This window comes from Cololabis saira, chromosome 3, assembly GCF_033807715.1.
Source record: "Cololabis saira isolate AMF1-May2022 chromosome 3, fColSai1.1, whole genome shotgun sequence".
Classification (NCBI taxonomy): domain Eukaryota; kingdom Metazoa; phylum Chordata; class Actinopteri; order Beloniformes; family Belonidae; genus Cololabis; species Cololabis saira.
The window spans coordinates 16,495,110-16,521,769 of NC_084589.1; the positions used below are offsets into that span (position 1 = coordinate 16,495,110).

General features: G+C 39.3%; 2 protein-coding genes across 3 annotated transcripts; both read left to right on the plus strand.

Moving 5' to 3' along the window:
- The first annotated feature begins 8,006 nt into the window (after positions 1 to 8,006).
- LOC133440914 (nuclear receptor coactivator 7-like) lies at positions 8,007 to 11,948 on the plus strand. 2 transcript variants are annotated; one of them, XM_061718253.1, is made up of 7 exons: positions 8,007 to 8,138; positions 8,963 to 9,098; positions 9,815 to 9,958; positions 10,093 to 10,245; positions 10,340 to 10,435; positions 10,556 to 10,629; positions 10,851 to 11,948. In XM_061718253.1, the coding sequence occupies exons 1-7, from the start codon at positions 8,113 to 8,115 to the stop codon at positions 10,987 to 10,989; spliced, it is 768 nt and encodes a 255-aa protein (XP_061574237.1). In that variant the 5' UTR covers positions 8,007 to 8,112; the 3' UTR covers positions 10,990 to 11,948. The 2 variants fall into 2 exon arrangements, with proteins under 2 accessions (XP_061574237.1, XP_061574238.1); XM_061718254.1 differs by lacking the exons at positions 8,007 to 8,138; positions 8,963 to 9,098 and adding an exon at positions 9,162 to 9,583.
- Positions 11,949 to 22,794: 10,846 nt separating this feature from the next.
- hint3 (histidine triad nucleotide binding protein 3) lies at positions 22,795 to 25,719 on the plus strand. Its single transcript, XM_061718255.1, has 5 exons — positions 22,795 to 22,970; positions 23,293 to 23,410; positions 24,098 to 24,167; positions 24,733 to 24,859; positions 25,464 to 25,719. Exons 1-5 carry the CDS (start codon positions 22,818 to 22,820, stop codon positions 25,509 to 25,511), a joined length of 516 nt encoding a protein of 171 aa, XP_061574239.1. The 5' UTR covers positions 22,795 to 22,817; the 3' UTR covers positions 25,512 to 25,719.
- The last annotated feature ends 941 nt before the right edge of the window (positions 25,720 to 26,660 follow it).

The window sequence follows — 26,660 nt, forward strand, 5'->3', positions numbered from 1 at the left end:
GAGGAAGCCACAAATGTTTCTTTTTCAAATCTGCTCAGGAGTTCACTCGTAAACACTGTTTTAACACGTAGCTACGCCCAGCTGTGTGAGCTGTTCAACATGTGGGGCAACAAACAACTTTGAATTCAAGCTGTTACATTAGGCTCTACATCCTGGCGTTCTCTGACATATAGGCAAGGTTAGTTCATGTGTATAGCACGTTTCATGTACAAGACAATTCAAAGTGCTGTACATGAACAGATTTTTTTTAAATGCATTAAAAAGTAAAATAGTTCAATAGCAGAAATAAAAAACAGACAGTCATAAGGTAAAAAGAATAAAACAATTGAGATGCAAAAGGTTGCAGTGCATTATGGTGGATTACTGAAATGCAGCAGTAAATTAACAGGTTTTCAGCCTTGACTTAAAGCAACTGAGAGTTTCAGCAGCCCTGCTGCATTCTGGGAGTTTATTCTACAGGTGAGGAGCATAAAAGTGGAACGTTGCCTGACTGTGTTTGGTTATAATTCTATAGAACTATAATGTAGTGCCTGAGTTCATCTTCTCACGAACTACAAAGTTTCATGTATCTCTCTAATACAGCTTTATTCAATTATTTAGCAATACACATAATGCTAGGTGGTGCAGACAATAGTTTCCCTTCCCCAAGTCTCTGTGAAGGTGCTGCACATGTACAACATGATCTGAAAGTTGGTAGAAATCTTGCACTTCTCACTCAGTTGCAGAATGGAACTCATACACAGCCAGTCTTTCCTTTTTTACGCCTTTTTGTCTATCCCAGGAGGTGGAAAAAAGAAGTGATCAGATTTTACGCCTCTCTGGAAAATTACTCTATATATATAAGGGCCAATTGTCATCCCGCCTACATGTGTATTTTACCACCTATTACACTCATTACATTAGAGCGCAACTAAATGGCATTTCCATAAAAATGATCTACCAAGTTAATAGTGGCAGGAAGGCAGTCTACTCCCAGAGAGGGAGGGTGAAGGGATGAGATGGACAAGAGATGAGAAGAAGACAGACAGACCCATAATATATAATGATACCTGAAATGATCATGTAGGTTTACAGTTGTAGGTCAAAAATGTACTGGATGCTATCATTTTATTACCAGAATAGTTTCTGGTCCTAAGCTGAAGCTTGTGTGAGAAACCTCCACACCAACGGTCCCTAATCCAGTACAAAGCAGTTTTTGAACTCTGAGATTTGCTGCAGCAGTTGTATTAACCTGATGTTGCACTCAGCAGGTTGCTGGCTGTGCACAAACAAACAAAAAAAAGGGGGGGAGGGTTTGGACCAAACAACATGGAAAAACAAAATGAAATGCTATTCTGCAAACTCCTTTACTCCAAGTTGAAGCAGAAGACTGGAAAATACCACGGCTGAGCTTTTACTTGACATACAACAACTTGGACTAATCGTGAATTTTACCATTACGTATAATCACACAAAAAGCAAATAGTAACTCACAGGATGAGACTTGAATTGATTGAAAGAATGAATTTAAAGCAAATCCATTTAATAAATTGTGTTTACAGATTGGAACCTTACTAAAGTGGAGCAGCAGGAGACCCACACTGATACACTTTCACCTGTAAACTCTGCCTGAACTGTGGACCGACGAATGTTCAATTCTATTATCATTTAGATATGTATGCTGTTGACTTGTTTGCGTGTATTCTTGCAGAAGCAACTGCTGCATTTAATGCATTCACATTTAGAAACGATAATTTACCTTAACTCATACGTGATGACGCATAACAATAAGAGTGGAAAGAAAGCATCCCATACCTATATCACACACCTACACGCTCTGTGAGTTTTTGCACCATGTTTTAGTGCACGTTTAAAGAGCAGAAAATCAATGTCCCTATATAGTCGGCTGCATATATGAAAGAAAACCATCATACCCCAAAAAAATTCTAACAAAAGGTTTTTCAGTGGATTATTGTAGTACTAGGTGTACTTAATGACATCCTAAAAGTCTACCAAAATCTGACCACCAGAAAGGTGTATTTTTCAAGATGGCGACCAAGGTGGCCAAGAAATCCCAGGTGAATAGGGTAAAATTTTTAACAAACAGATATCATCATGAAACTTCCCCACTTAATTACTAACATGAAGACAAAAAAAAATTGCATTGGAAGTTTTTTGAAATTGTATGTGTAACTATGCAAATTAGGCGTATCTCATTGAATATGCGCCAATTCGCATAAAGGAACATATATCTTAACATTGGATAAAGTTAGGTTAAAAATTATTGTTTGACCTTATTCACCTATCAGATACAAATTTACACAGGAGATTTTGGAAAACTCTTATCATTCTGCAGGCGGAGCGGAGCAGAGTGCCTGCGCAGGCTCACGCCCTGTTTAACCAAGGAGACGCCTCCGCGCGCGGTGCTTCCCCTCTGCTTCGGCGTCCGGTGGGTTTACGCTGTTAGAGGTAAAAACTCATTTTGAGAAAATGGCCAATAAAGATAACGATTGTGAATTCTTATATTAGTAATATACAAAAATATACAGACGCAAGTATATATGTAACGATTCACTCGGGTCATGATTCGATTCGATTCACGATTTTTAGCCCACGATTACGATTTTTCATGATTCTTTAAACAAAATTATTAAATTAAAAGAATCCACTGTACTGTATTTTCTCACCTCCTCACTGTTACAGCAATACTGATCGTCGCTGTGTTGCAGTGTTATCAATGCATCAGGTGATGCAAACCTGTGTTGACATAGTCAAAACTGCAGTCAAAGCATCAGAACATCAGACCACAACCTTAATAGGAGAGGATACAGACTTGCTTCTTCTTTATACCTGTAGTCTAAAAAATCCATTGACTACTACAGTGTGGTACTGTGAAATTAGTCAAAACAGGGCCGCCACGTGAAGGCTCAGTACCGCTAATCCCTATAGTTGTTTTTTCTTTCTTTTTTTTTTGTATTTTTATGTTTTTTTTCAAGTCATAAATGCAGCCGACTAATAAGATTTGATGTCTGGTTGAGATTATAGGATAAAACAGTACTGTTAACAGCCACCAGTTGGGATGTATTTACTTTTCAACAGGATTCTAAAAAGATTTAAATCTTTCAATCAGATTCATGTGTGCTATCGCACACTTTTCTTTGCTTGCTTTTTCACTTTGTACCTCTTTTTGCAGAGCTACAAGAATGTAAATCATATTTGAGTCTCAGTGCATATGCAAAATAAATAAATAAATAAATAAATAAGGGGAGGAAAAGTTTGCAAAGGATCCACAACACTACAGTATTAGTTCTCCAGAGAGGCGCGGGGGCAAGGACATGGACAAGGTCATTCGCTGACCTCTTTTTCTTTTTTTTGAAACATACTGTACCTGTTATGAGTTCGCAGGCCATGGATTATTGCCTTGAGTTTGACGTTTGTAACCCGTTTTGCATACTTTTGACTGGATGTTTGTTTTGCATTTAAGCCCTGTCTTGCTTGATGTATTTTTGATTCATGTTTGGATGTTTTTCCTACCGCTCCACCACAATACCTTGGTAGAAGTAGTAGAACATATAGACGTCCTAACCAAGTTCCCTCAGATTCTGTTTAAGGACTTCTTTTAAGTTCAATTAATCATAAAAGTGGAAGCAAACTCACATCATCACATTGTGATGACATCATTTGCACCGCAATTCGCAGTTTGTATACAATCTTCTCATGGGATGTATTTATTTAGCCTCATAAAACATTGTCTAACTAATTTAACCAGAGTAGGCTACATGATTCACTCTGGCCATTTGTCTGCAGGTCAATCTAAGGTCATCCCAATGTAGTTTCTAGCTGGTTTTGGCCTCATAGTTGTGCTATAACGCTGCTTCATCATTATGCATTACTGTATTAGATAATGGCTTTGGGTCTGAATAATCGTTTGAATGATCATCCGCTGCCTTTTATTCTCTGACTACTTTTGCAATAGCGGTAGTGGCAACCCGGAATAATTTGTCAAAGACCAAAGATGTTTTTGTCCATCTTCTCCTTTTTTTTGTTTTGAAGAGAATATACAGAGAGAGTATGACAGTGACGCTCATACAAGGAAAAACACTGTTTAATGGAAACACTGAATCCTTTTCTTCCTTTGCTGTTCCACGTTTAAAGCTTTACGCTGATTAACCATCGGGATGATTTTATTATGAAAGAAGCGGCCCGATTTGTAATGACCTTATCAACGTGGCGTGCTGTGAATAAACAAAGAGCAGCCACTGCTTAACTTATTGTGGTTTTCCAAAGCACAAATCCACAACATTTCCCCAAATGTACGTAATACATTCATAGTCGTCATTCCAAGTTAAAAAAATATTGCAATGTGATGTGAAAACCTCCTCCTCATGTATCAGTCTGTGGAGTGACTCTAGCATGAGTCGTTGCATCATAATGCTTATGTGTGTGTGAGGCCACAGAGGCCTTTCCCATGTATTACTTTAATTATGGAGCTGAAGGGCTTTACTGGAAGTTGAACAAAGGTTAAACACGGGCAGCTCTGCATCCTGCTGCCAAGGAAGTGACGCAGATGTGAGGCTTGCACATCACTGCAGCGCTGTGGTTGTAACTAAATCCCCGGCTGTTATTTACCCAGGAAGACATTACCGCAGAAGAGTGAACGTTAGTTTCAATTGATTTGCAGCGCAGATTGTGAACCAATAATATGAACGTTTTTTTTCTTGATATAAAAAATGACACATGAGAAACATAGCAATGAATTCACTTATATTACAATTTAAAAAAACAGAAAAAATATAGTTGTATCTGTATTGTTCATGATTTTATTACGAGTGCAACATTTGTTTCACGGTCTTGAGAAGCAAAATACTCACCTGAAGTCTTGTTTCACATCACATGGATACTGAAAACATGAAAGAGACTGCATGGCGGTTGAGCGGCCCACTAACCTTCAATTGTGGCATCATTTGAAATTAACACCTAATTTCAGACAGACTCCTATCTCTGATGATAAGGTACATTTAAAAAAAAGTCCTGCTGTTTTGATAAAGACAAGACAATTACTTTCTATCACATATTCAAGCGCACATGTGCAGCACTCACATGTGTGCCTGCACCACGCATGCATACATGAGACATTTGCATGTTTGATTTAAATGTGCACATGTTAATATCTGTTTGTTTACAGTAACTATTGATTTCATATTTCTGATGGAATAGACACTGTCTCAAATTGATTATATATGTAATCTTGTGTAAGCACACCAAGGCTGGTTGTTGACCCCAGAACCTCTTAATTTTAGTCTCCTGGACGGATATAAGAGGATAAATAAATGTGTGCATGAGCACTGGTACAACTGTCGTCAGTCTGAATGCTGTCACCTCATCTTCAAATTACAGGTTTTTATTGATTCATTCAACTGAGAGTTGTTATCTGTGGAAGGAAAGAAGACTCTGTTAAGATTTTGTAAAAAGTAGCCTCTTCCCAGCAGCTCTCACAAACAGATCACTGTGTTCAGGTTATTTGTACCTGTTGAGAAGTCTGTTTGTTTGTCTACACTCTGAAATCCTAAAGAACACAGATAAAATGAAACGGATAACATTGTTATCCAGTTTGAGTATTAGTATGGATGGGGGTTGAAAACACTGGAAATTGATCAGATCTGAATGACTGGTATTGAACATTGATTTTTTTACAACAGGTCCACACTGCAATCATGTTTTTGGTGTTCTGATTAAATCTTTATACAAGACATTGAGGCTGAGACGTCAGAAGTACTGATAGGATGGAGACTGTTAAGATAATCAATCACACCCTTGTGCAAACATCATCTGACGGTGAAGGACTTCCCCTTTTTTCAACTGGCAAAGCAAGATTCAAATGAACGTGGTTAAAGGGATGAGTGAAAAAGGCAGGCTGCAAACAAAGAAAATAATGCAACAGTTCGCTGTGAAGAAGTGTGCAGAAATACACACAGTGTGCAAAATATTAAATAAACGTTTTAACATGCACAAGTGGGCTGAAAAGGTGACTCTTTGCCTTAAAGCATGCTTGTTTATTTAAGGCTACTTTGTAGAAACAGTGGCATCACCGGCCTTTTCTGATGTTGTTTGACCCCCACAATGTCTAGTTGGTTCTCCATCACCAGTTCATCAGTCTGGATATAAAAGTCCCACAGGATCTGGTGAATAAAATCCTTCCTTGAATTAGGTGAAACATGCAAATTGATGTTGTCTTGCTGATTCATCTCCAGAGAACACACCATGTTCAGAACCACTCATTACATTATTCACAACTGCCCTAAGGTTTTATTTTCTTACTGTCTTGCGTGTAGAAATATCTTTGACTAAGAATGTTTGTAATGAATAAGATTGTACACAGGTGTATATAAATTCACATTGTAAGTAGTGTATGCTTTTACTTATACAGTAGATGAATACAGGGACTCAGGATAAATAACTCAAGGGATTAATACTCAGGTATACCAAAATGTATATTTATAAAATTCTTATTATCAATTTGTGCAAATTTTAACTATGTCAAGTTTTTTCTTTTCTTGTGTCGAGTGTCCAACTGAAAAAAATATTATTGAGTTCAAGGGATAGGAGTTCAAGTTTTTTTACTTCTTTCTACTCCCCTTTTGAACGTAACACATTTGCTATTATATTTATTAATTCTGGTCTACTTTGTTTACGATGGTACATTTATTATTTAGTGATTATAATTGTTCCTTTTTATTTTATTGATTTATTGTTCTGCTGTTTTATTTATTTATTTATTTTTTGTGCTTATGTTCGAAATAAAAGATATCAATCAATCCTTGCTCCTCCATTTTCCACTGCTCTTGGAGGCACTGCTCATCTTGACCTTTGGACTTCTGACCCATACCTAGTACAGAGGTCACTGCACGTTGCTCCCTTGGTTTTGTTGTTCCATGTGTGCTCTACCTGCCAGCATTGTGCATGCCACTAGTATGTGCTGGGATGTCTCTGGAGTATCTTTGCACAGTCTGCGGCTGGGCTCTAGTCTGGTGTGGAAAACCTCGTCCTCTGTCGACCTCGTGCTCCAGGCCTGTTCCTGTGATGCTGTGATGAATATGTCAGTCCTGCAGACCAGCCTTTTCCCTCCACTGGTAGGACTTCAATATCAATATCAGCTCAATATCAGCCACTTCTTCAGTCTGTCAGTTACACGTGCCGGGCAGTGGTTTCTCTTTCCGTGGTGGTTCTTTTGCCATCCTTTCTTCATTCTTGCTGGATTTCTGCTACCTGAGGCATTCACTTAGGAGTTCATCATCAGGGGCTATCTTCTGGATGAACTTCTGTACCTTTGCTGTTTTATTTATGGTTTTATGCTGACTAACCCCCAACCTGCCTTCTTTGGCTTTGTGTAGAGTATCACGTTGATGGATTTTTGATTAAATCCTCTGTGCATCATGAGGAATTGTCTTGCCTTGACATTTGTGGCTAGTGTTTCTTCCTATGGCCAGGCTTCCTATACCAGCGGAGTACCTGATTACTGGCAGGACATATGTGTTGATGGCCTGGAATTTGTTCTTCCCATTCAACTGGCTATAAATATCCACCTATATATCTACGACCGGTCAGTAAGTGGTGAAGTATTTACTATTCAATTGTAAAACTACAGTATTCCAGTGGCAGTTCATTCAATTTAATGGTCTTCTACGTAATCTTTGCTACTGATGACATGATAAGATACAGTAGAGCAGACATCCAACAGGACAGAAGGGTGAAATAAAAAGATAATCTAACACTGGCATACATCCAGCCATTAAGTCTTTATGTCAAGTTACCTTTTTCTATCACTGAGACTTTCACTGACCTCACGACTCCCTGAACTCCAGCCAAACTTTAGGACGGGGACCTGGAGCAGGTCAGGTTAATATGTCACCAGCTTTGGCTTTCAAGCTCTTGTGAAATCAGTTTTCGCTTACTTGCAGGTCGTGTGCAGTTGTCAACTGGAAAAGGTTAATGGTCAAAGAGGCTTATCTCAGCGATTGAGCTGCTCTTATAAAACTGCAGGGATGTCAGACTGTCTTTGTTCAACACTGAGGTTCGAACAGTCAACGCTCTCCTTCTCCTTACCTCTCACCATCAGAGCCTTCATCTTCAGTCATGGGAGTTGCCTACAGCGTTGGAGAGTAAGTAAAATGAATCCTCAGGGCAGTTGTGAATGATGTAATGAGTGGTTCTGATCATGGTCTTGTTCTCTGGAGTTGAATCAGCATGACAGCATTTTCATTTGCATGTTTCACCTTATTCAAGGGAGAAAATACCATACAAGACCATGTAGTTAACAGTAATACAATTTTAAATCCAGTTTCATTCAGATCCAATCATGGATGCTTGCAAAATTAAGTAATTGCACAGCTGCATGTAGAAGTTTAGTGTTGCAACAATGATGTCATATCTGCAAAGCACATATACAGTAGATTATATCTTCATCTTGATAAATGTTTTGTTGCAGTGCTGCTCTGGAGGCCTTAGATTGTGGGCTTCAGTGGGTGTAAAAGATAAATAAATGAGAGAAAGTGGAAATAAAAGAGAAGCCCAATTGGAACTCTTTAAAGTAGTTCACTAAAATAACAAAATACTTCAAGCAGGAGTTCACATGTTATTAACTTGTGTCCTTCGTAACTAATGCTTCAAACATCTTTTAACAATTTAGTTATTCATGCTCAGGCAGGTGTCACTATATTGCAGAGAAAATCCTGTTCAGTTTTGTTTGTTTTTCAGTTTTAACATAAATGGAAATAGTGTGAAATTCAAAGTTTCAAGAAAACAAAAGATCTTATTTATCTTAAGTGCAATTATATTGTTGCTCCTTCATTGTGATGTGGTTTCATGTTATAATCTATTATTTGAATCATCAGCAGGTATGAGTAAACTTATTAATTGCAGTTAAATAAATATGTAGCTTTTATTCAGTGCTAATAAAATCTTATTTTTCCCATTGCCAACACAGGGTGGACCACCTCTACACCTTTTTTGTGCAATGGTCCCCAAATATCTACAGGAAGAGAAACAACAAGAGCTCATCTGAAAAAGACATGGCTACAAAAAAAACTGTCAGCAACTCAAAAGCATCAAAAAAGTGGGAGGTAGGTTCTGCACGAGCACAAGCACATGACTAAAGCTTGAACAAAACTGCTGGAGGGTTCAGTAAGTCAACTTACTGTCGACTTGCTTCTTGCTTTTTAAACTATTAAAGATCAAACTAATGGCAGTCGCCTTACAGTAAGCAGCACGTGTGGCATTCATCCAACACATTGTAGGAAATCCCACCATCTATATATGGGCATCCTTTCGGCTTCCTCTCTGTGGCCTGTAACGCAGCTTCACTTTCCCTCAAAAGAAACTGCCGTTAACGGAGCTCACCAATAGGCAACCATGTGCTCGAGTTTCCCCACCAATGAAAGTGAAAGTAACCCAGAGAGTATAAATGTGATGAACGCGGCTTTAGAGATCAGATATGAAGTACTGCGGTGTGCTGGGTCTGACAGAGAAATCAGTCGCAATGAAGATCATGCTGGATAATTTTAAGGTGCTTTATTTTGCCAGTGACTGTTTGGAGCCGTATGTTCAGGTGAGATTATTATTAGAGACGTTGTTATTATTATAAATGTTTGTTCCCATTTATAAGGAAAAGGTTCCTTAATGTGTAATGGGAAGCTTGTGATTTACTAAATTGTAAAGGGGAAATCTTGAAGTCTTTGCACCGTGTGCAGACAAAATGTCTTAAAAAAGCAAACATGACACACATGAGAAAGAAAGAAAATGAAAATATTTGACTTTTTTTTCTTTCTTGTTATTGCAGATCATCACAGTAAAAGACTCCAAGCGCCGTCTAAGTCTGTGCAGCTCAGTGGATTCTGAGGCAGAGGAGTATCAGGAGGAGGATGATGCTCTACCTGTCCTGAGTGACCACAGCCAGCTGCTAGATGACCACCACCTGCTCAAGGTAAATTATACTCACAAACATCTCACATTCATGTTTAGATATGTTATCTAAACATGAATCTGTTTCGGTTAGGTTGAAGAGTCATTGCTGGTTCTTGCACAGCATTATTTAATCCCAAACTCTTTTTTCAACAGCTTGCTGCTCACATGCCACCAAGGACCAGGGGCTATAGGTGGCATCTGGTGTACAGCACAGCCATCCATGGCAGCAGCCTGAAGACGCTGTACAGAAACATGGCTGGTCTGGACAGCCCTGTGCTGCTGGTCATCAAAGATGTGCAGAAAAAGGTTTGCATCTTTGGCTGAACTCTCCAAGACTTTCAGCAGAAACTGGATTCAAAGTGATGTCCTGATTGACAAAATACTGTCTTGGTATTTTCAGGTGTTTGGAGCTTTTTCTTCTGATCCATTTAAAGTCAGTAAATACTGCTACGGCACCGGAGAAACCTTCCTGTTCAGCTTCAACCCTGACTTCCAGGTGAGAAATTATTGCAAAAAAATGTCTAATGTTACCATGACAGCATAATTCACAAATAATGAAAAATGAACTAAACCTGAGAACAATCATGGTAAAATGTGTCATTACAATTTTCTGTAGCAATACCGGTGGAGCGGGGAGAACTCCTACTTCGTGAGCGGCAACTTGGAATCTCTGCAGATTGGTGGAGGAGGGTAAGTTGTGGCATTTGTGATTTCTCCTATAAACCACAGACGTAGTCACCATAAGAAAAGAAGCCGTCTGTCATAAAAGTAATCATAAATATCATAATATAACCGCTGTAATCAGCACTTGGAACGAATCTGAGTTTGCCGATCTAGTTATCCGCTAGAATAAAACATTTACAACTTTGCACAGGTTTGATAATAAATGAGTTTTTTTTTGTTTCCTTAAGGGACGGCTTTGCCCTCTGGCTGGATGCTGATCTGTACCATGGCGCAAGCTTTTCATGTCCTACCTTTAAAAATGCACCTTTATCTACACATGAAGACTTTATTATACAAGATGTTGAGGTCTGGACTGTGCAGAGCTGACTGCAAGCATAAAAGAAATAGACAAAAAGAAAACTCCAAATGTTGATGCGGAGATGCCACTACTCTGTTCTGGTGGAGCCTTTACCATCACCTGGGTCAGCACTTCCAACTGGACTGGGTCCGTTAAAGTCAAGTTGCTGCTTGAAATCCAGGGCGCCCGGTTCCTGCTGCTCTGAAGCGGTTCATCAGTTGTTCTCCGTTAAGACCAGAATGTCATTCCCTCCTTTAATTAGGGAGAGTATTTTGACAAGAAGTTCTCCAAAACTAAGTTGGATGAAAAGTCTACAACCACTGGAAACACAATGTAGATGTAAACATTTTTTTATTTTATGTCTTTATCTTTATTGTAAATAACATTTAATTCAGCAGAAATGATGTGTCTTAGAGTTTTTGAGAGTTTAAGGCATTTGTCATTATCTGGGTTTGAGTGTGCCTATATACTTTAAGTTAAATTCATAAATTTATGTTTATTACACTGTAAAATGACGGGATCTAAATCAACCTGCATGAGCTTCTGCAGGAGGTTTGATTTTGTTGATAATGCCTCTTGAAAACAGGAAAAGATGACCATACATGTCAGGCAGAAGAAGAGCTGACATGCACCATACTGTCTTATCTTTGATATGTGGTCTCCATGGAAACCAAGACCTCTGCCGTTTACTGTCACCTCTGTTTTTGAGAATAAGACACCAACGTGCCAGTTTTGGACTGCACTCAGAAAAAAGCATTTAGAAACTGTAAATCCTTTACTTACATTTTTTTTAAGCTCTGAATATTTATATATATATATTTTTTATTACAGGTGAACCTAGAAAGGAAAGCTTTTTTGCATGTGTGATGGTGTGCTTGCTTGTGTACGTGCATGTAAATGTGAGCCTGCTGGGCAGTGCTGGCGCTGCCACTCTTATTTTTGTGGAACCACATTAAAAATCTTTGTTTTTCCTGATCAAACTGAGTCCACCCCTCTAAGTTTATTGTACCCATGTTGCCATTTCTTCTGTCAACGCCTAAAAACATTGATGATACCGACAGAGCTTTCAGTGGAAAAGAATAAGTGCCGGTACTCCCTCTATTGACCTGCTGTCTATCATACAAATATGGGACAAAAACACAAGTGATTATGTATACAGTATGTCTGTCTGTCTGTCTATCATTTTATTGTACAGGAATTAGAAGAAACAAATCAAATCCACATGAGCCAAATTCAGGCAATTCAGTTTCATGGAGCCACATTTATTAACTTTAACCTCCACGGTGTTAACATGGCATGGAAACTATCATTGAAAAAATAAAAATCAATGAATAAATGCACCTCAAAAACAGAAGAAGCGAAAAAATATTACTGTTTCCTTCTGTAAAACAGATTTATTTTCAGTATTGGGACCTGGCCTATGCAAACTTTAATATATTACCTTTTACCTAAAAATATGTCTTCAGAAAGTCGATATATTGACGATCCATACACATAGTCTCTGCATGAACATGTTGAATATCAACTTGTCCACGTTCAGCATCACAGCCGTGACAATCAACAAAAAAACTAGCTGTAACCTGTGAAGAGGTCGGAGGAGGGTTCTGACTACGAACCCTACACTGGAAAAAAGTGCCAGTACACTGATGGGGAAATATAAAAGTGTCAGTACTACATACATACTACCAGTCCATAGCAATGAAGAGTACAAGATCACTGTTATCTAGATGTGGTTTTGCATAGTTTTGTTGAAAAATATATGGACATTTTTGAGGAATATGAAGGTGGAGGACGCTCTACAATCTTACTGTACTTGTCTGCATTGATGCTGCCATCACAGACATGTAAATGACCTTTGTTAAGGGCATCAATATGACACCATACCATCACAGAGCCTGTTTTTTTTTTTTTTACTTTTTGCTGGCAACAATCTGGATTTTTTTTTTTTTTCCTCTTGGCTCCAGATTACCGAATGTTAATTTCTTCTTGAGGTGAAATACTGCTTTATGGACATCAACACCATTATGCAGAAGATTAACATGAGTTTCTTGTCTTTTTTCTAAAAAAAAACCTTTTAGTGACATTTTGTGTACCCATATTGTAAAGTTTAACAAAGGTTTCCCTTTCCAATGTGCTTTTATAAGTTGTTGATTAATTGATTAATAACAGTGCTTGATGCAGTACCATCTGAGGGCTCAGAGATAACCAGTGTCCACCTCACGCTTGGGCCATTGACCTTCATGCTCTGAAATTCCTCCAGATTCCTGAAATGGTTTGATGATATTTTAAACTTGTTGAAAAATGATTTTAATGAGTTTCTCATTTATTTGCTGATAAAGTGGAGGTCTTCAGAGACTCAGCCTTTCTCTGATGTTGTTTTTGTATTAAATCTTCATTCCAATTATCAGTTGACAGGACCAGCCATCATTTTTTTTGATTGTCTTGTAGGACTAAAATGCAGCGAATGTATGTTACTATATGAGGTTCATTCTGTCCAAGTACATGTTAAGATGACAAAATCCTGTTTTGGGGGTCTCTGCTTACTTTGCAGCACCAGTGTAGGAGTCAGTGCATGGGTGTAACTGCTTCATTGGCAATTGTATATTAATTTCTAATCAGCCAATCACATGGCAGCAACTCAATGCATTTAAGCATGTAGACGTGGTCAAGATGATCTGCTGCAGTTCAAACCGAGCATCAGAACGGGGAAGAAAGTTGATTTGAGCCGCTCGGTGGCGCAGTGGGTTAAGCAGCAGCAGCTCATATACTGAGGCTACAGTCCTCCTGCAGCGGTCGCAGGTTCGAATCCCAGCCTGCACACCTTTGCTGCATGTCATCCCCATTCTCTCTTTCTACCCAGATTATAATCAGATACTTTGAATTTATAATCTGATTAGTCCATAAACTGCTGAAATTTTTCACCCATAACTATCTCTAGGGTTTACAGAGATAATATCCAGTGAGCAGCAGTTCTGTGGGCGCAAAAGCCTTGTTGGTGTCAGAGGAGAATTGCCAGACTGGTTCTAGCTGATAGAATAGAATAGAGCACCTTTGGGATGTGGCGGAACGGGAAATTCACATCATGGATGTGCACCCGACAAATCTGCAGTAACTGCGTGATGCTATCATGTCAATATGGACCAAACTCTCGGAGGAATGTTTCCAGAACCTTGTTGAATCTATGCCACGAAGGATTAGGGCAGTTCTGAAGGCAAAAGGGAGTGCAACCCAGTACAATCAAGGTGTACCTAATAAAAAAAGGGGGTGAGTGTATTTATCCGTATTTCATGGGAAAACGAAAATGACTGCTTACAGTAACTAGAGTACCTTGCTGTTATCCTGGGGATGGTAGGAAATCCCACAGTCTATAAATAGACATCCTCTCTCCTCCCTTGTCTGCATTCCACAACCGGACTGCACTTTCTATGGAAAGATAGAGAAAAATACTTTTAAACAGAGCTCATGAATTAATATGGAAATTCTCAGTTTTTTGACCAATAAAAAAAATCAAGCCAGACGATATATTAGTGAAGTATGCTGCATAGGAGCTGATATGGGTCACAGAGGACGGCAGAAACTGACACAGAAATCAAGAACTATGAAGCCAATTTTGGATAATATTATGGTGGTTTATTTTTTTATTTATCCATTTTCTTTACCTGTTCATCCTTTGCAGGGTCACGGGGGTCTGCTGGAGTCTATCCCAGCTCATTATAGGAGAGAGGCAGGGGTTAACCTGGACAGGTCACCAGTCCATCACAGGGTCACATATACAGACAGACAACCAGACACACTCACACCTACGGGCCATTTATAATCATCAGTTAACACAACATGCATGTTTTTGGACTATGGGAGGAAGCCAGAGTACCCGGAGTAAACCCATGCAAGCACAGGGAGAACCCCCACTGAGCCAGGGAGTCGAACCGGGAACCTTCTTGCTGTGAGCAACAGTGCTAACCACTAAGCCACCGTGCTGCCCTTATTTTTTTATTATAGACATATTTTCATTTTTTTTATTCTGGAGCCATACATTGAGGTTCAACTAATATTAATGCTATATGCATGTTAGAAGATTTCCATTTAGAAAGTAAGAGATACTGTACTGTATCTGTATGAATTTTCTTTACCTACCTACTTGTTTGATGTTTTCCTTATTGCAGATTATCACAGTAACTCCATGTGATGTTTAAGTCTGTGTAGCTCTGTGGACTCTGAAGTAGACGAGCAGAAATATTTTGTAAGTAACTGTATGCAGTCATATGCTAACAACGTTCTGGACTACATGAGGTGTGTTTCTACTAGTGGGAGTTTCTATTAGCGCAAGTACATTTGATAAAGATAGAGATTACAGGAAAAAATGTTAGATGGACCAGGAAGTCGGTTCAGGCCTTGTTGGCATATTACACCAATGTAAAGGTCCTGCAGGGCTTTTTTTTTTCCTCAATTGCTACCACTGCAATGTATGTTAAAAGAGCCCACAAAAACGCACATAGCTTTTGGTGTGTTCTTCATATTCATCTCCTTTTATGCTGCTGGACATATGCGAACTGCAATAAATGTGCATTACCGCCACCTGGTAGTTAGCAGTGTTATGTGTTGAGTCAACAGTTCTTGTGTGGCGCTATAATGTATATATATGTATGTAATGTATAATGGAGATGTCCAAGCTGAAGGGGCTAAGGAGACAGTCGGCCCTGTCAGGTGTTTCTGTCTGGTGGGTTTAACCTCAACTCCTGTGCAAATGCACCTATAGTCACATACTCCCACGATGGATCATAAAAAAATGTATTTCTCATTTAGAGAGCAATATGTAAGCATTCATGGGACATCACTGGAGTAGTTCAATCATACAGTAAATGATTGACTGATTGATTGATTGAGTACCTGGGCCAGATAACTTTTTGTGTTAGTCCAAATGATTCCACATCCTCTTCTGCTGATCCGTCATGTGCGGTCCCGCATGGCGTAATACTTGGGCCTCTGCTGTTTCCTCTGTATCAGCTGCCCTTCGATTTCATTCTTAAAAAGCAAAAATCGCTTTCCATAGTTATACAGATGATACTAGAGTTTATTGGCTCCTCAATTGCAAGCTTTAACTGAGTTTGTCGAGGAACTAAAAAATGGATGGCGCTTAACTTCCTAAGATTTTTAATGAATAGAAGACAGAGTTGATTGTATTTTGGTCACAGGGTGATCATATTTTAAGTGTGTGCTGAACTAAATTTTTAAGTCTACCAAAAAATATAAGTAATACATTTTACATTATAATTATTTTATTCAAAAATTTAAAGTGGCCCTGCGATGGACTGGCGACCTGTCCAGGGTGTAACCCCTGCCTCTCGCCTGAAAATAGCTGGGATAGGCTCCAACAGAGCCCCGTGACCCTGCAAAGGATAAAGCGGGTATAGAAATTGATGGATGGAATTATTTGAAAATAAAAGTAATAATTTTCCTGTATTTAAAATGGCAAAATATGTTTATCAAATATATATCTCACATGCTGTATGTAGATAATGTAAACAATCCTCTTGTAAAAGAGAGACACATTCCTATAAATGTAGTTGACACTCTGTCAGTCTTCATACTCATAAGAATCAAGAAAACTATTAACAGTCTCCATTATTCACTAATTCATATATTTTCCAACAGAGTCCTCATCTTACATCTGAAGCCTTTTTGCCTGTCTCCATATTTTAACCACAGGGAAAGGTAGATTAACCTGTTTTTCTGCAGAGGGACCTCATGGTGTTGTCCAAGTTGGTAAAGCCGGAAAGCAAAACTTGTGCACGAGTGCATTGGAAAAACTTACAGTCAAAAGCTGATGTATCTCAGGGTGGCTGCTGCCGTCTAATCAGCAACATCAGCCACATGGGGAAGACTGAAAGAGGAAAGAAAATCACAAAGTGACAGATTATAGATAGGCATGTATCAGTTAACAAACTTAACAAGTATAAAGGCTTCAGGTTATTATGGATATATTTTTATCATTTCTTGTGGAAGCTAACAAATCTTGACGCAATATGTTTAAAGGTGATAAAAACAATCTGTCTCCTGGTAGGACACGTCTGGGACGGTATCCCCCCAGAGGACAGTCCTTCCGAGCAGCTTCTGAGCTGACTCACATTCAATGATTCTGTGGAAAAACTGTCTTAAACATCTGTGATATATGGCAGGAGCATATTCATTTACACAGGAAATGTAAGAGGGCGAAATCACATTCTAAAAGCCGATGCTCATGAAGGGATACATAAAGAGATCTAAAGAGACCCAGAAAGAGATATGGGTCTCTGGAAAGTGCCTAGAGACAACTTGTGCTGTAATAGATGCTATATAAATAAAATGTAATTGAATCTTTTAATACACAACTTGCGTTTTGTTGTAAGAAGAGAAGAAGAGAGGACCGAGGACAAAAACCCCTGGGTCCTAAAGCGCACACATGCATCACATTCTGGTTCTATTGCACTTTCACTTTGTCCTTATTGCACATTTCAGAAAAGCCAAATAACAGGTCATTAAGATAAAATCTCTTTCATGGTGTTTGTAATATCAAGTTAAATACTGTATATCATTTGACATAAACAACAGAAGAAGGTCTACAAAAACAGCAATCATCTATTAATTCTGCATTTATAGAAGTAAAAAAATATATATACTCAATATTTTAGCCAATATTTCAGTTTCACACTTTTGTTTTCAAACGTGTTGCATGTGAGCACATGAAAGTGTTTTTTTTTTTGAAGAGCAAAGAGCCTTTTGACAAGCTAAGAGCCTTTGCAGTTGTCTGATACAACAATATTCCTTGTATTTTTTATTTTATTTTTTAATTCACCAACTCAGAGGTATCAGCAACAACAAGCAATAAGTCTATAGAGCTGGTTTTCTCATCATTGTATAGTTATTTTTATTTATTTATTTATCTATTTTTTTGGTGAATAAGGAAAGTGCGGGGTATGTGAAAGGGGCAGGGGTTGAAAAACATCTGCTGCAACTCTGAAAGACAAGAAAACACAGCGGGCACACAGACATTTGGAATCTGAAAGAGAGAGAAAACACGTAAAATAACAGAAACAGGCAGAGACAGAAACAGCAACCATCAGGTCTCCAAAACTGATTCAAGACCACTGCAATTATTTGTGAGCATGTAAGTGAGTGAGTGGCCAAATGTGTATGTTTGTGTAAATGTGTGTGCAAGAAGAAAAAAAGGCTTTACCTGAACTGCACCAAGAGTGGAGGGGGGGGGCAGAAGCAGACAAGGAAGAAACCCGGGCCTAGGCCACCAGCAGCCCCCACGGGCGACCAGAAGAAGGAAAGAAGGAAGTCCCTCACCAGCAATCCCCACCCCTGCCCAGCAGGCCAGCCCACCCCGAGAGACGGGGTCACCACCGATGGCCGACGGCGCCGGGCCGCCACCGCCCTGATGCCCCAGGTGGAAACCTCAGAGCCACAGGCTGCAAGGGCAGCGGGGGGAAGTGGAGACGGGCACGGACCGTGAGAATCCCCCAACAAGGAGCCACCCAGATAAACCCAACAGCAAAGAGCCCCAAACCAACGGACAGCCATTCACACAGATACACCAACATACACTCACTGACAAAGACATGGACAATCATTCTGTCACCAGTCCCATCTCCCAGCCTGGCAGCCCCCACCAGGCAGCACATCAACGCCACAACCGAGCCCTGCTATCAGTACTTCACCTGACACCCCCGCCCAGTACTCGAGTTGTAAAAGAAAATCAGGGGGGATGGTGGATTTTATCATATGGGGACAGATAATTTGTGCTGATTACAAATAATGTAATATATTACAAATAATAGCAGTGACCAAAACACCTGCAGAAATACTGCAGGAATGACATAGCAGCAGTTAAATGCAGCCTTCTGTAAGCGTTAAATATCCACTGGGCTTACATCAAATACATCAAAACACAACAATAAAAAACACTTTTCTGAACTTATCAATATGATTCTGTCCTTCACAGGATAAGTAAAATGGATCACTGCAAAAACTCACAATCTTAACAAGAATATTTGTCTTATTTCTAGGTAAAATGTCTCATTTTGGAAAAAACAACAATTTTCACCTGTTTCAAGTAGATTTTCATTTAAATAAGTAGAAGAATCTGCCAGTGGAACAAGATTTTTTTGCTTGTAATAAGAAGATAAATCTTGTCCCACTGGCAGATTTTTCTACTTATTTCAAGTGAAAATTTACTTGAAACAGGTGTAAATTGTCAAATAAGTTATTTTTCTGGTGATGACTCTAAATGTTGAAATAGCAGTAAAACCACATTCATTGATGAAATGACGTAAGGGATGGAAAGGGGGGATGGCAGTTTTACAGGGGGGATGATTTGGACCGTTTTTATTTCAGGGGGGGATGCCATCCCCCCTCATCCCCCCTCAACTCGACTACTGCCCCCGCCCAAGGTCGGACAAGGGAAACATGGGTGTAGGAAAACCTCCCTCCTGCCCCCTGGTGATGAGTGTGTGTGGGTGTGACTAATGCAGTTAAAAAGATTTATTCTTAAAGGGGACCTATTATGAAAAACACGTTTTTTCTTGCTTTAACATATATAAAGTGGTCTCCCCTCAGCCTGCCAACTCAGAGAAGGAGGAAAGCAACCAAATTCTGCAGTGTCAGTACAGCCGCCTGGATGATCCATCCAGTGTGATGTGGCTTCTACGAGCCATTCAGATTCTGCTCCCTTTCGTTACGTAACCAAAATGCGATTTACATAAGTTGGGCTCCGATGCGTGAAACCACGCCCACAACTAACTCCGCCGGCCGGAGCTTCCGCCATTTTTTCATAGCGGTGTATCACGTCATTCAGGCAGCCAATCAGCACAGTGCTCATTATCATAGCCCCGCCCACTCAGAATCCCTCATTGATAATGAGGTTGGAGAATGGGAAGATAAAGACATGGCTCAGAGGCTGAATTTCTAATTTATTTAGCAAAAACAATCAAAAGCTTGTTTTTAAGACATTCAAGGCCTGTTTAAAATAGGTATTAGATGCCATAATAGGTCCCCTTTAAATAATGCACTTGTTTATTTATTTATTTATTTTTTAAATGTTCCAAATTTTCAGGGTCGGGTAAAGTCCTGAATATTTGCACAGCCCAACAATTACTTATTCCCTGTTGTGTTAGACAGTATTTGTTTTTAGGAGTTAAAAAACAAGTGTGTGGAGTAAAACCTCTGGCATTTGGTGGAGAAGCAAAGAAAGAACTCAGTGAATTTTGTTATAAGTCTGGCTCTCTTTCTTTAAAATTGTGATTTTTTTTGTCATTAAAGTTTTTTTATTTATTTATACACTCATAAACATACAGTCAAACTCGAAAACAAACATTAACGCCATCATCGACAGACAGTATATCCAGCATACAATCCTATATACAAAGGCCTCCTGCAGATTTATTTATTTAAAAAAAAAACAACCAAAATAAATATTCAGCATGTCTAGAAACTTCTCCGTATGTCCTACCTAAAATCCTCTATTCATATTTAGATATATTTGGCATTTCTTTTTGGTCCACTAACAAACACAGTCTTGGTGATACAGGTATCCCCGAGCCATTTACTCCCTGTTCCAGTAAACGGGTACACTAGTTTACATCCCCAAATTACATGGAAGAATGTCCTTATTTCACTCTGACACATCCAACATAAAGTGTTGAAATAAAATCTATGAATCATCTTGTACTGAATACATTTCCCCGTCGCCTCTCTCATGTGTTTCCCTGTATTTAGTAAGATATGTGCACATATCTTGTCGTAAACCATTACATGTTTTGTAGAACAGGGCGTGTTATACTGGGCAAGTCCAAAACTTCATGATTTTTAACTGCTTTTGGTAGAAGACCGTGCTCTCTAAATACTTTACCATTAAATATTCAGTTTGATTTTAAGCCTTTCTTATAAATAGCCTACAACAGCAACGATATGTTAGAAAACAATAGGAAATGACCCCACTAGATGTACTCACCAACGAGTATTTGCATCCTCAGAGATAATCTTATTCAGAGTAAAACTGCACTTAGGTATTTGTGTCATCATAGCTCATGTATTAACAGCAGCTGCTGAAGCAGTATACTACACTGTAATAGCATGCAATGCTCTTACTGCTTAGTAACTAAAGTGCAGTCCATAGTCTGCAGTTTCAAAAACTTTTCTTTTTCTTTTTCTTTTTCTTGTTATTTTCTTCCCTAGTTGCATTTTAGATTTTGGAGACTTGTGCTGCGTCCCAATACTCCCCCTCGCCCTCGTTTTCTTCACTAACCCTAAATTTTGCGCGTTCCCGTGAAGGTAGTGGTGTCCCAATTCCTCTTTTCACCTAGGGTGAGGGGGCATAACGAGGGCTAGGGGCTGAGAATAGCCCCTTCAAATCGAGGGTTTGCAGATGCTCACTTGGCGAGCGAGGGGGTATGAAAATTTCCCAGAATGCTTTTCGTCGTCATTTGCGGACTGAATAAAAAAAAAAAACATGGCGGACATTTCTTATTTTTTGGGGAATAAAATCAATATTTTGAGTTAGTTCCTGCATAAAAATCCATTTTGATTACATTTCTCGGCGCAAACCAATATTTTACTTTCATAATATTCACTCAGTGAATGTACATAATCCCTTTTTTGTCCGTTGTTCGCTAAGATCGCGCCGGAATATGGTTACGTAACCTACGTAAGCGACGCCGTAGGTTACGTAAGCTACGCCATAGGCGTAATAAACTCCGGAGCCGGCAGACAGAAATCTCTAAATTTCGGAGCAAATTTCTTAACAGGCGTAGCTACAACTGTTAGATTTCATCTATTAAACCAACATCTTCCTAAATGATTTATTTCAGCCGGCGTAATTCTCAACAGAGCTGCATCCCAGGAGAGAGTTTCTCTCCCGGGACGACGGAGCAGCTTGACCCGGCGGACACGTCTCTTCTCGGGCTGTGAGCTGAGGCTGCTCCCCGGGGGCGGTGGCTCTTCTCATCTCCGAAAACATCGGGTCAAATTTCTTAACAGGCGTTATTTGGATAAACTGAGCCCCGGTTGCGGATCTTAAGGTTACCTTTATGCCTGAAAAAATATTAAAACTTAATAAAGTGCCATATTAACAGCGCTACAGCTGAAATTAAAACAGCTTTTGGCTCTCTGCTTCCTGATCAGGTTAGGGATGAAAACGAGGGGGAGTAGGAGAAATGGGACAGGCACCTGGGCCAAGTGCCCTAGATCTCAAGTGCCCTAAAATCTCCCCTTTCTTTTTTAGGGGTTAGGGAAGAAAAGAAGGGCGAGTGAAGAAAAGTAGGGGGAGTATTGAGATTGGGCCTTGGTCACTTGTTGACATGTTCATCCATTTTCATTTGATTCAGTTCAATTAAGTTATATTTACATAGCGTCTATTACAACACAAATTGTTGCAGGTGCTTGTCAGAGACCTACAGCATGACCCCCGAGCAAATGTTAAAAATTGTTCAATCTCTGAAAAGTTATCCTTAATCCTTTTCCCTTTTTTCCCACACAAGCACAGGACTTTCCCTTTTCCTTGAGTCCAAATATTGGGTTTCCCTGAACATAAATTCATTGCTCTGTCAACTGTCATGATGATGTGAAGAGGGACCATAGGGTTGGAGTCACAGGGTAAAGTGATTATTAATAACCACTGTTAATTGGCAGGCGGGTAAGAAGATTATTTCTTTCTTTCATCATTTAAATTGGTTTTATGGGATAAATTGAAAAAGTACCACGTCGCTCTCTAGTGGCAGATGAGATGCAGATCGATGATATCGACGGTTTCGTGTTTCCCCTGGTGGGCTCGATTACATCTGGGATCGACGTAGCAGGTCTGTATTTTGACAGGTTCGCAATGGCCGATGCTCATCCTGATCAACGAGCTGATCAACAACCCGCCCAGGGTGACACCAGCCAAACCAGCGGCCAGCCAGCGGCGGGATATGACAAGAAGTGTATTTTCTGCAAGATTGTGAACAAAGAAATGGGCACAGAGCTCCTGCACAACGTGAGGATGTTGCATGTGTTGAGTCTCAAGCCTGAATTATGGCTCTGCGTTAAATCGACGCAGAGCCTACGGCGTAGGGTACGCGGCGACACGCACCGTACGGTGTGCGTCGCCGCGTACCCTACGCCGTAGGCTCTGCGTTGGTGTAACGCGGAACCATAAATCAGCCTTCAGCAGAGACTGACCTGTAGTTAGTCTGGATCAGTCGATCCACCACATCTGGCTTCACTATTGTAGTTTCACAGCTGCATTTTAAGATGTTATCGTCCTCCTGACGAACTCAAGCTAAAGTTATCTCCGTGTGTGTGTGTTGCTCTTGCAGGATGAAGAGCTGTCGTGTTTCAGAGATATTCATCCTGGAGCTCCACATCATTATCTGGTGATCCCAAGTTCACATGTTGGGAATTGCAAGTCCCTCAGCAGAGAACACGTGCCTCTAGGTAAAGTCTGTCTGTCATGTAGTCTGGTTGCTGTTTTTCCTTTAATAACTCGTCTTGAGTCACTACTAGGGTTGCCAACAGTTCCCTTGAAAAACTGAATCGTCCCTTATTTTTAAACTAAAGTAGCCTACGTCCCGTATTGAGCTGAAAAGGGACGCACTTTGTCCCGTATTACTGTGAGAGTCAGAAAATAGTCATAAAGTCTCAATGGAAAATGGCATTGAGCGGTTGAGTTCATAAGTTATTTTTTTCTGTTTTACTAAACTGTAGCCTACAGTCATGGCCTTGGCACAAATATGTTTACAAGTTTTTCTACAGACTTTCTGTTTGCACTTTTGTTATTGCACTAAAAATGTGCACTATTACAAGATCGGTGTTCTGCTTTTTTTCTATAGTTTTATATAAATGTATACAATTTTAAGTTAAGTAGGACAGGTTTCTGTTCAAGAAATATACTTATTTTATTCAGGTCATTTTGTTATTTTGTATTAAAGTGAATTGCTGGATAATAATTTGTTTTCCATATGTTCGTGGCATTAAAAAATATTCATCTAATTCAATTCAGGTTCGAGTCAAATAGTTAAAAAATTGTTTCACTCACAAAAAAAGGGGCAAATAAAGACAGAGGAAGTTATGCTCTTATTGCAGATGTCTTAAAATGATGATCCTCTTTGTTTGCACGTCTAGTGAAGCGGATGGTGGACGTGGGGAAGGAGGTCCTGCAGAAACACAACGTAGCAGATCTCACTGATGTCAGGTGGGCTTTGTTTTTTCGTTTTCAACCGAACTCAGTAGTACTTTGCTGTTTTTAATCCCAGAGAAGGAAATTGTATCAGTATGTATGAAAAAAATATACTCATGAAAACATTAAAGAAAAGTAAGTTAGATCAGATAGGCATCTCAGCAGACAGGCGTGCCCACATGCCAGAGAGACATGGTTGAAAAGCATAAATGCACAAGGAATGTGGTTTGGACACTGGAAGCAACTGACCTGATCCAAACGTAAATATACACTTATTTCCGTGCAGCCACAAAATACAGGTTAACACTCTTAGTAACTAATTTGGATGGAAACTCAAGGCAACAGTTAAATATCAAGTGTTCATAAACACTTCTTCACAGTAACACGTCCAGGATTATGCTGAAGTCATGGTAAAAAGCCGTGTCTCGGGTGAAACACAACACTGTGATTCTTATATTCCTGCTGTGTCCTTATTGGCAGTACAAACAGATATCACACTCCCCATGTCCGTATCAACCCCTGCAGCTTCCCCTTCTAAACACATCTTTTTCCAGGCAGTAATTAGCTCTTCTGTCTGCAGGTTTGGTTTCCACTGGCCCCCATTCTGTTCTGTGGCACATCTGCACCTTCATGTCCTCGCTCCTGTCAGTCAAATGGGCTTCATGTCTCGCATCTTCTACAGACTAAACTCCTACTGGTTTATAACAGTAAGTATCTCCATTAAAAGCGCTCCTGTATATTACTTAGTTTTGCTTCTTCCTTCTAGTATGTACACCACTGACCAAACACGTAAGCAGAAGCTTACATAAGTTCACAGTAAACTTGGCATGTTAAGTGTTTTTATAAAAGGGTCTTGGACAATGTTTGCGCAGAAGGTTTGGTTTATGAAGTAGATGCCATAGATGGCTAATTAATCCCTTTTTCATTCAGAAATTAGAGGTCGTGAATCTTTCAGAAGCACACTGTAAGAGTGTGTTCAGAGTTGTGTGCTCCACAGGATTGTTCAGTGTAATATTCTAAAGGTAATGAGTAGAGAGCAGTGTATTTATTATTAATCCAATATTCAGCGTATCTGTTGATGATGTTGAAATGATGTTTTCATTCGTTATAATCACATGAAAGTGTTGTGATCTCCTTACATTAGAGTCAATCATATAAAGTAGATAAAGTGAGGACGAGGGAGAAGTTGTCCACATGACTGGAATCATGGGACGTGCTGCTAAATGTCACTTCTTCCTGAACAGCTTCCAGGGTGAAGGAATGGCGCTACAGACCTAATGTCAGTTCTGTCTGAATGTACTCATTTTGCAGGCAGATCAACTGATTGAGCATCTCAACTCTAAAGAAGGCACAAAGTGATGACTTGGACCAGTTTTCACACCAGTCGACTGTAATGAGAGGATTTACAACTGACCATCTCGCAGATGTAGGATGTTGGGGATATTGTGTAGCTGATTGGCCACAGCTACAGTTGCTTGAATCAATCACTTCCATCTGAGAACAGATGGGTTGTTTTTTTTGTTTTGTTTTGCTACAGTAAAAAAAAAAAAAACGTGAGGAGTGAAAAGCTGTGTGAAACCTTGAATTAAACCAAAATCTTAATGATGTTACACGAATTTGCTTGAATATTTTGACAGAAAAAAATTAATTAAATGTCCTTTACTCAACAATATTGGAAATGTATTTGTGGACCAAAGGAGTCTAGATAATTCCTGTGCCTGATTTCTATTAAACTGCATTGTAGATTGATTAAAACAGCTGTTTTATTGATATAAGTATTTTGTCCAGCATGATAGATTCCAAGGTATGTAGATCAGATTAGATCATCTGGGCACAATCTGCAAATCTGGAAAATAGAGACCATTTACCATGAAGAAGCAATGCCCCCTTACCATGCTTCATCTATTTTACTCTAAATGAGGCCATGTTTTAAAACAAAAGAAAAAAATCAACAGCATGATGAATCAAAAGAAGTAGCTGTTTAAAGTAACTGTTTGCCATCAGATACTGTAAGTTTTAACCGAAGTAATAAATCAGGTGAGAGGTGAGGTGGTTTCTCATTTACAGAAGAGTATCGGGGCCACTGAAGAAAGTTTTTTCTCAGAATTGTATTTTTTTTCTTCAGTAATACTCTTCCGTACTGATTGGATTCTGTACAATAGAACTTTATTTTGCAACCACAGCAGTCGCCCCCTGCTGGCGAAGATGTAGACTGCAGGTCCGAAGGCTTCACCTTTAGGATTTATGATATTGCCATACTTGACTACCGTATGTGAACTCTGTGAAAAACAAGACAATTCAGTACTTTATACAAGGTATGCACTTTAATTCATAATTTATTCTTGCTTCTTGGTGCCTTTGTATTAAATGCCATTGATGGTGTAAACACATTTAATCTGTCAATGTAATTACATGAGTTGATGCTTACAACACTTGAGTTGAGACATTAGAACCATTATATTAATGTATTCTTTATTTAAATATGGTGATGTGTAAATGCTAGCTTTT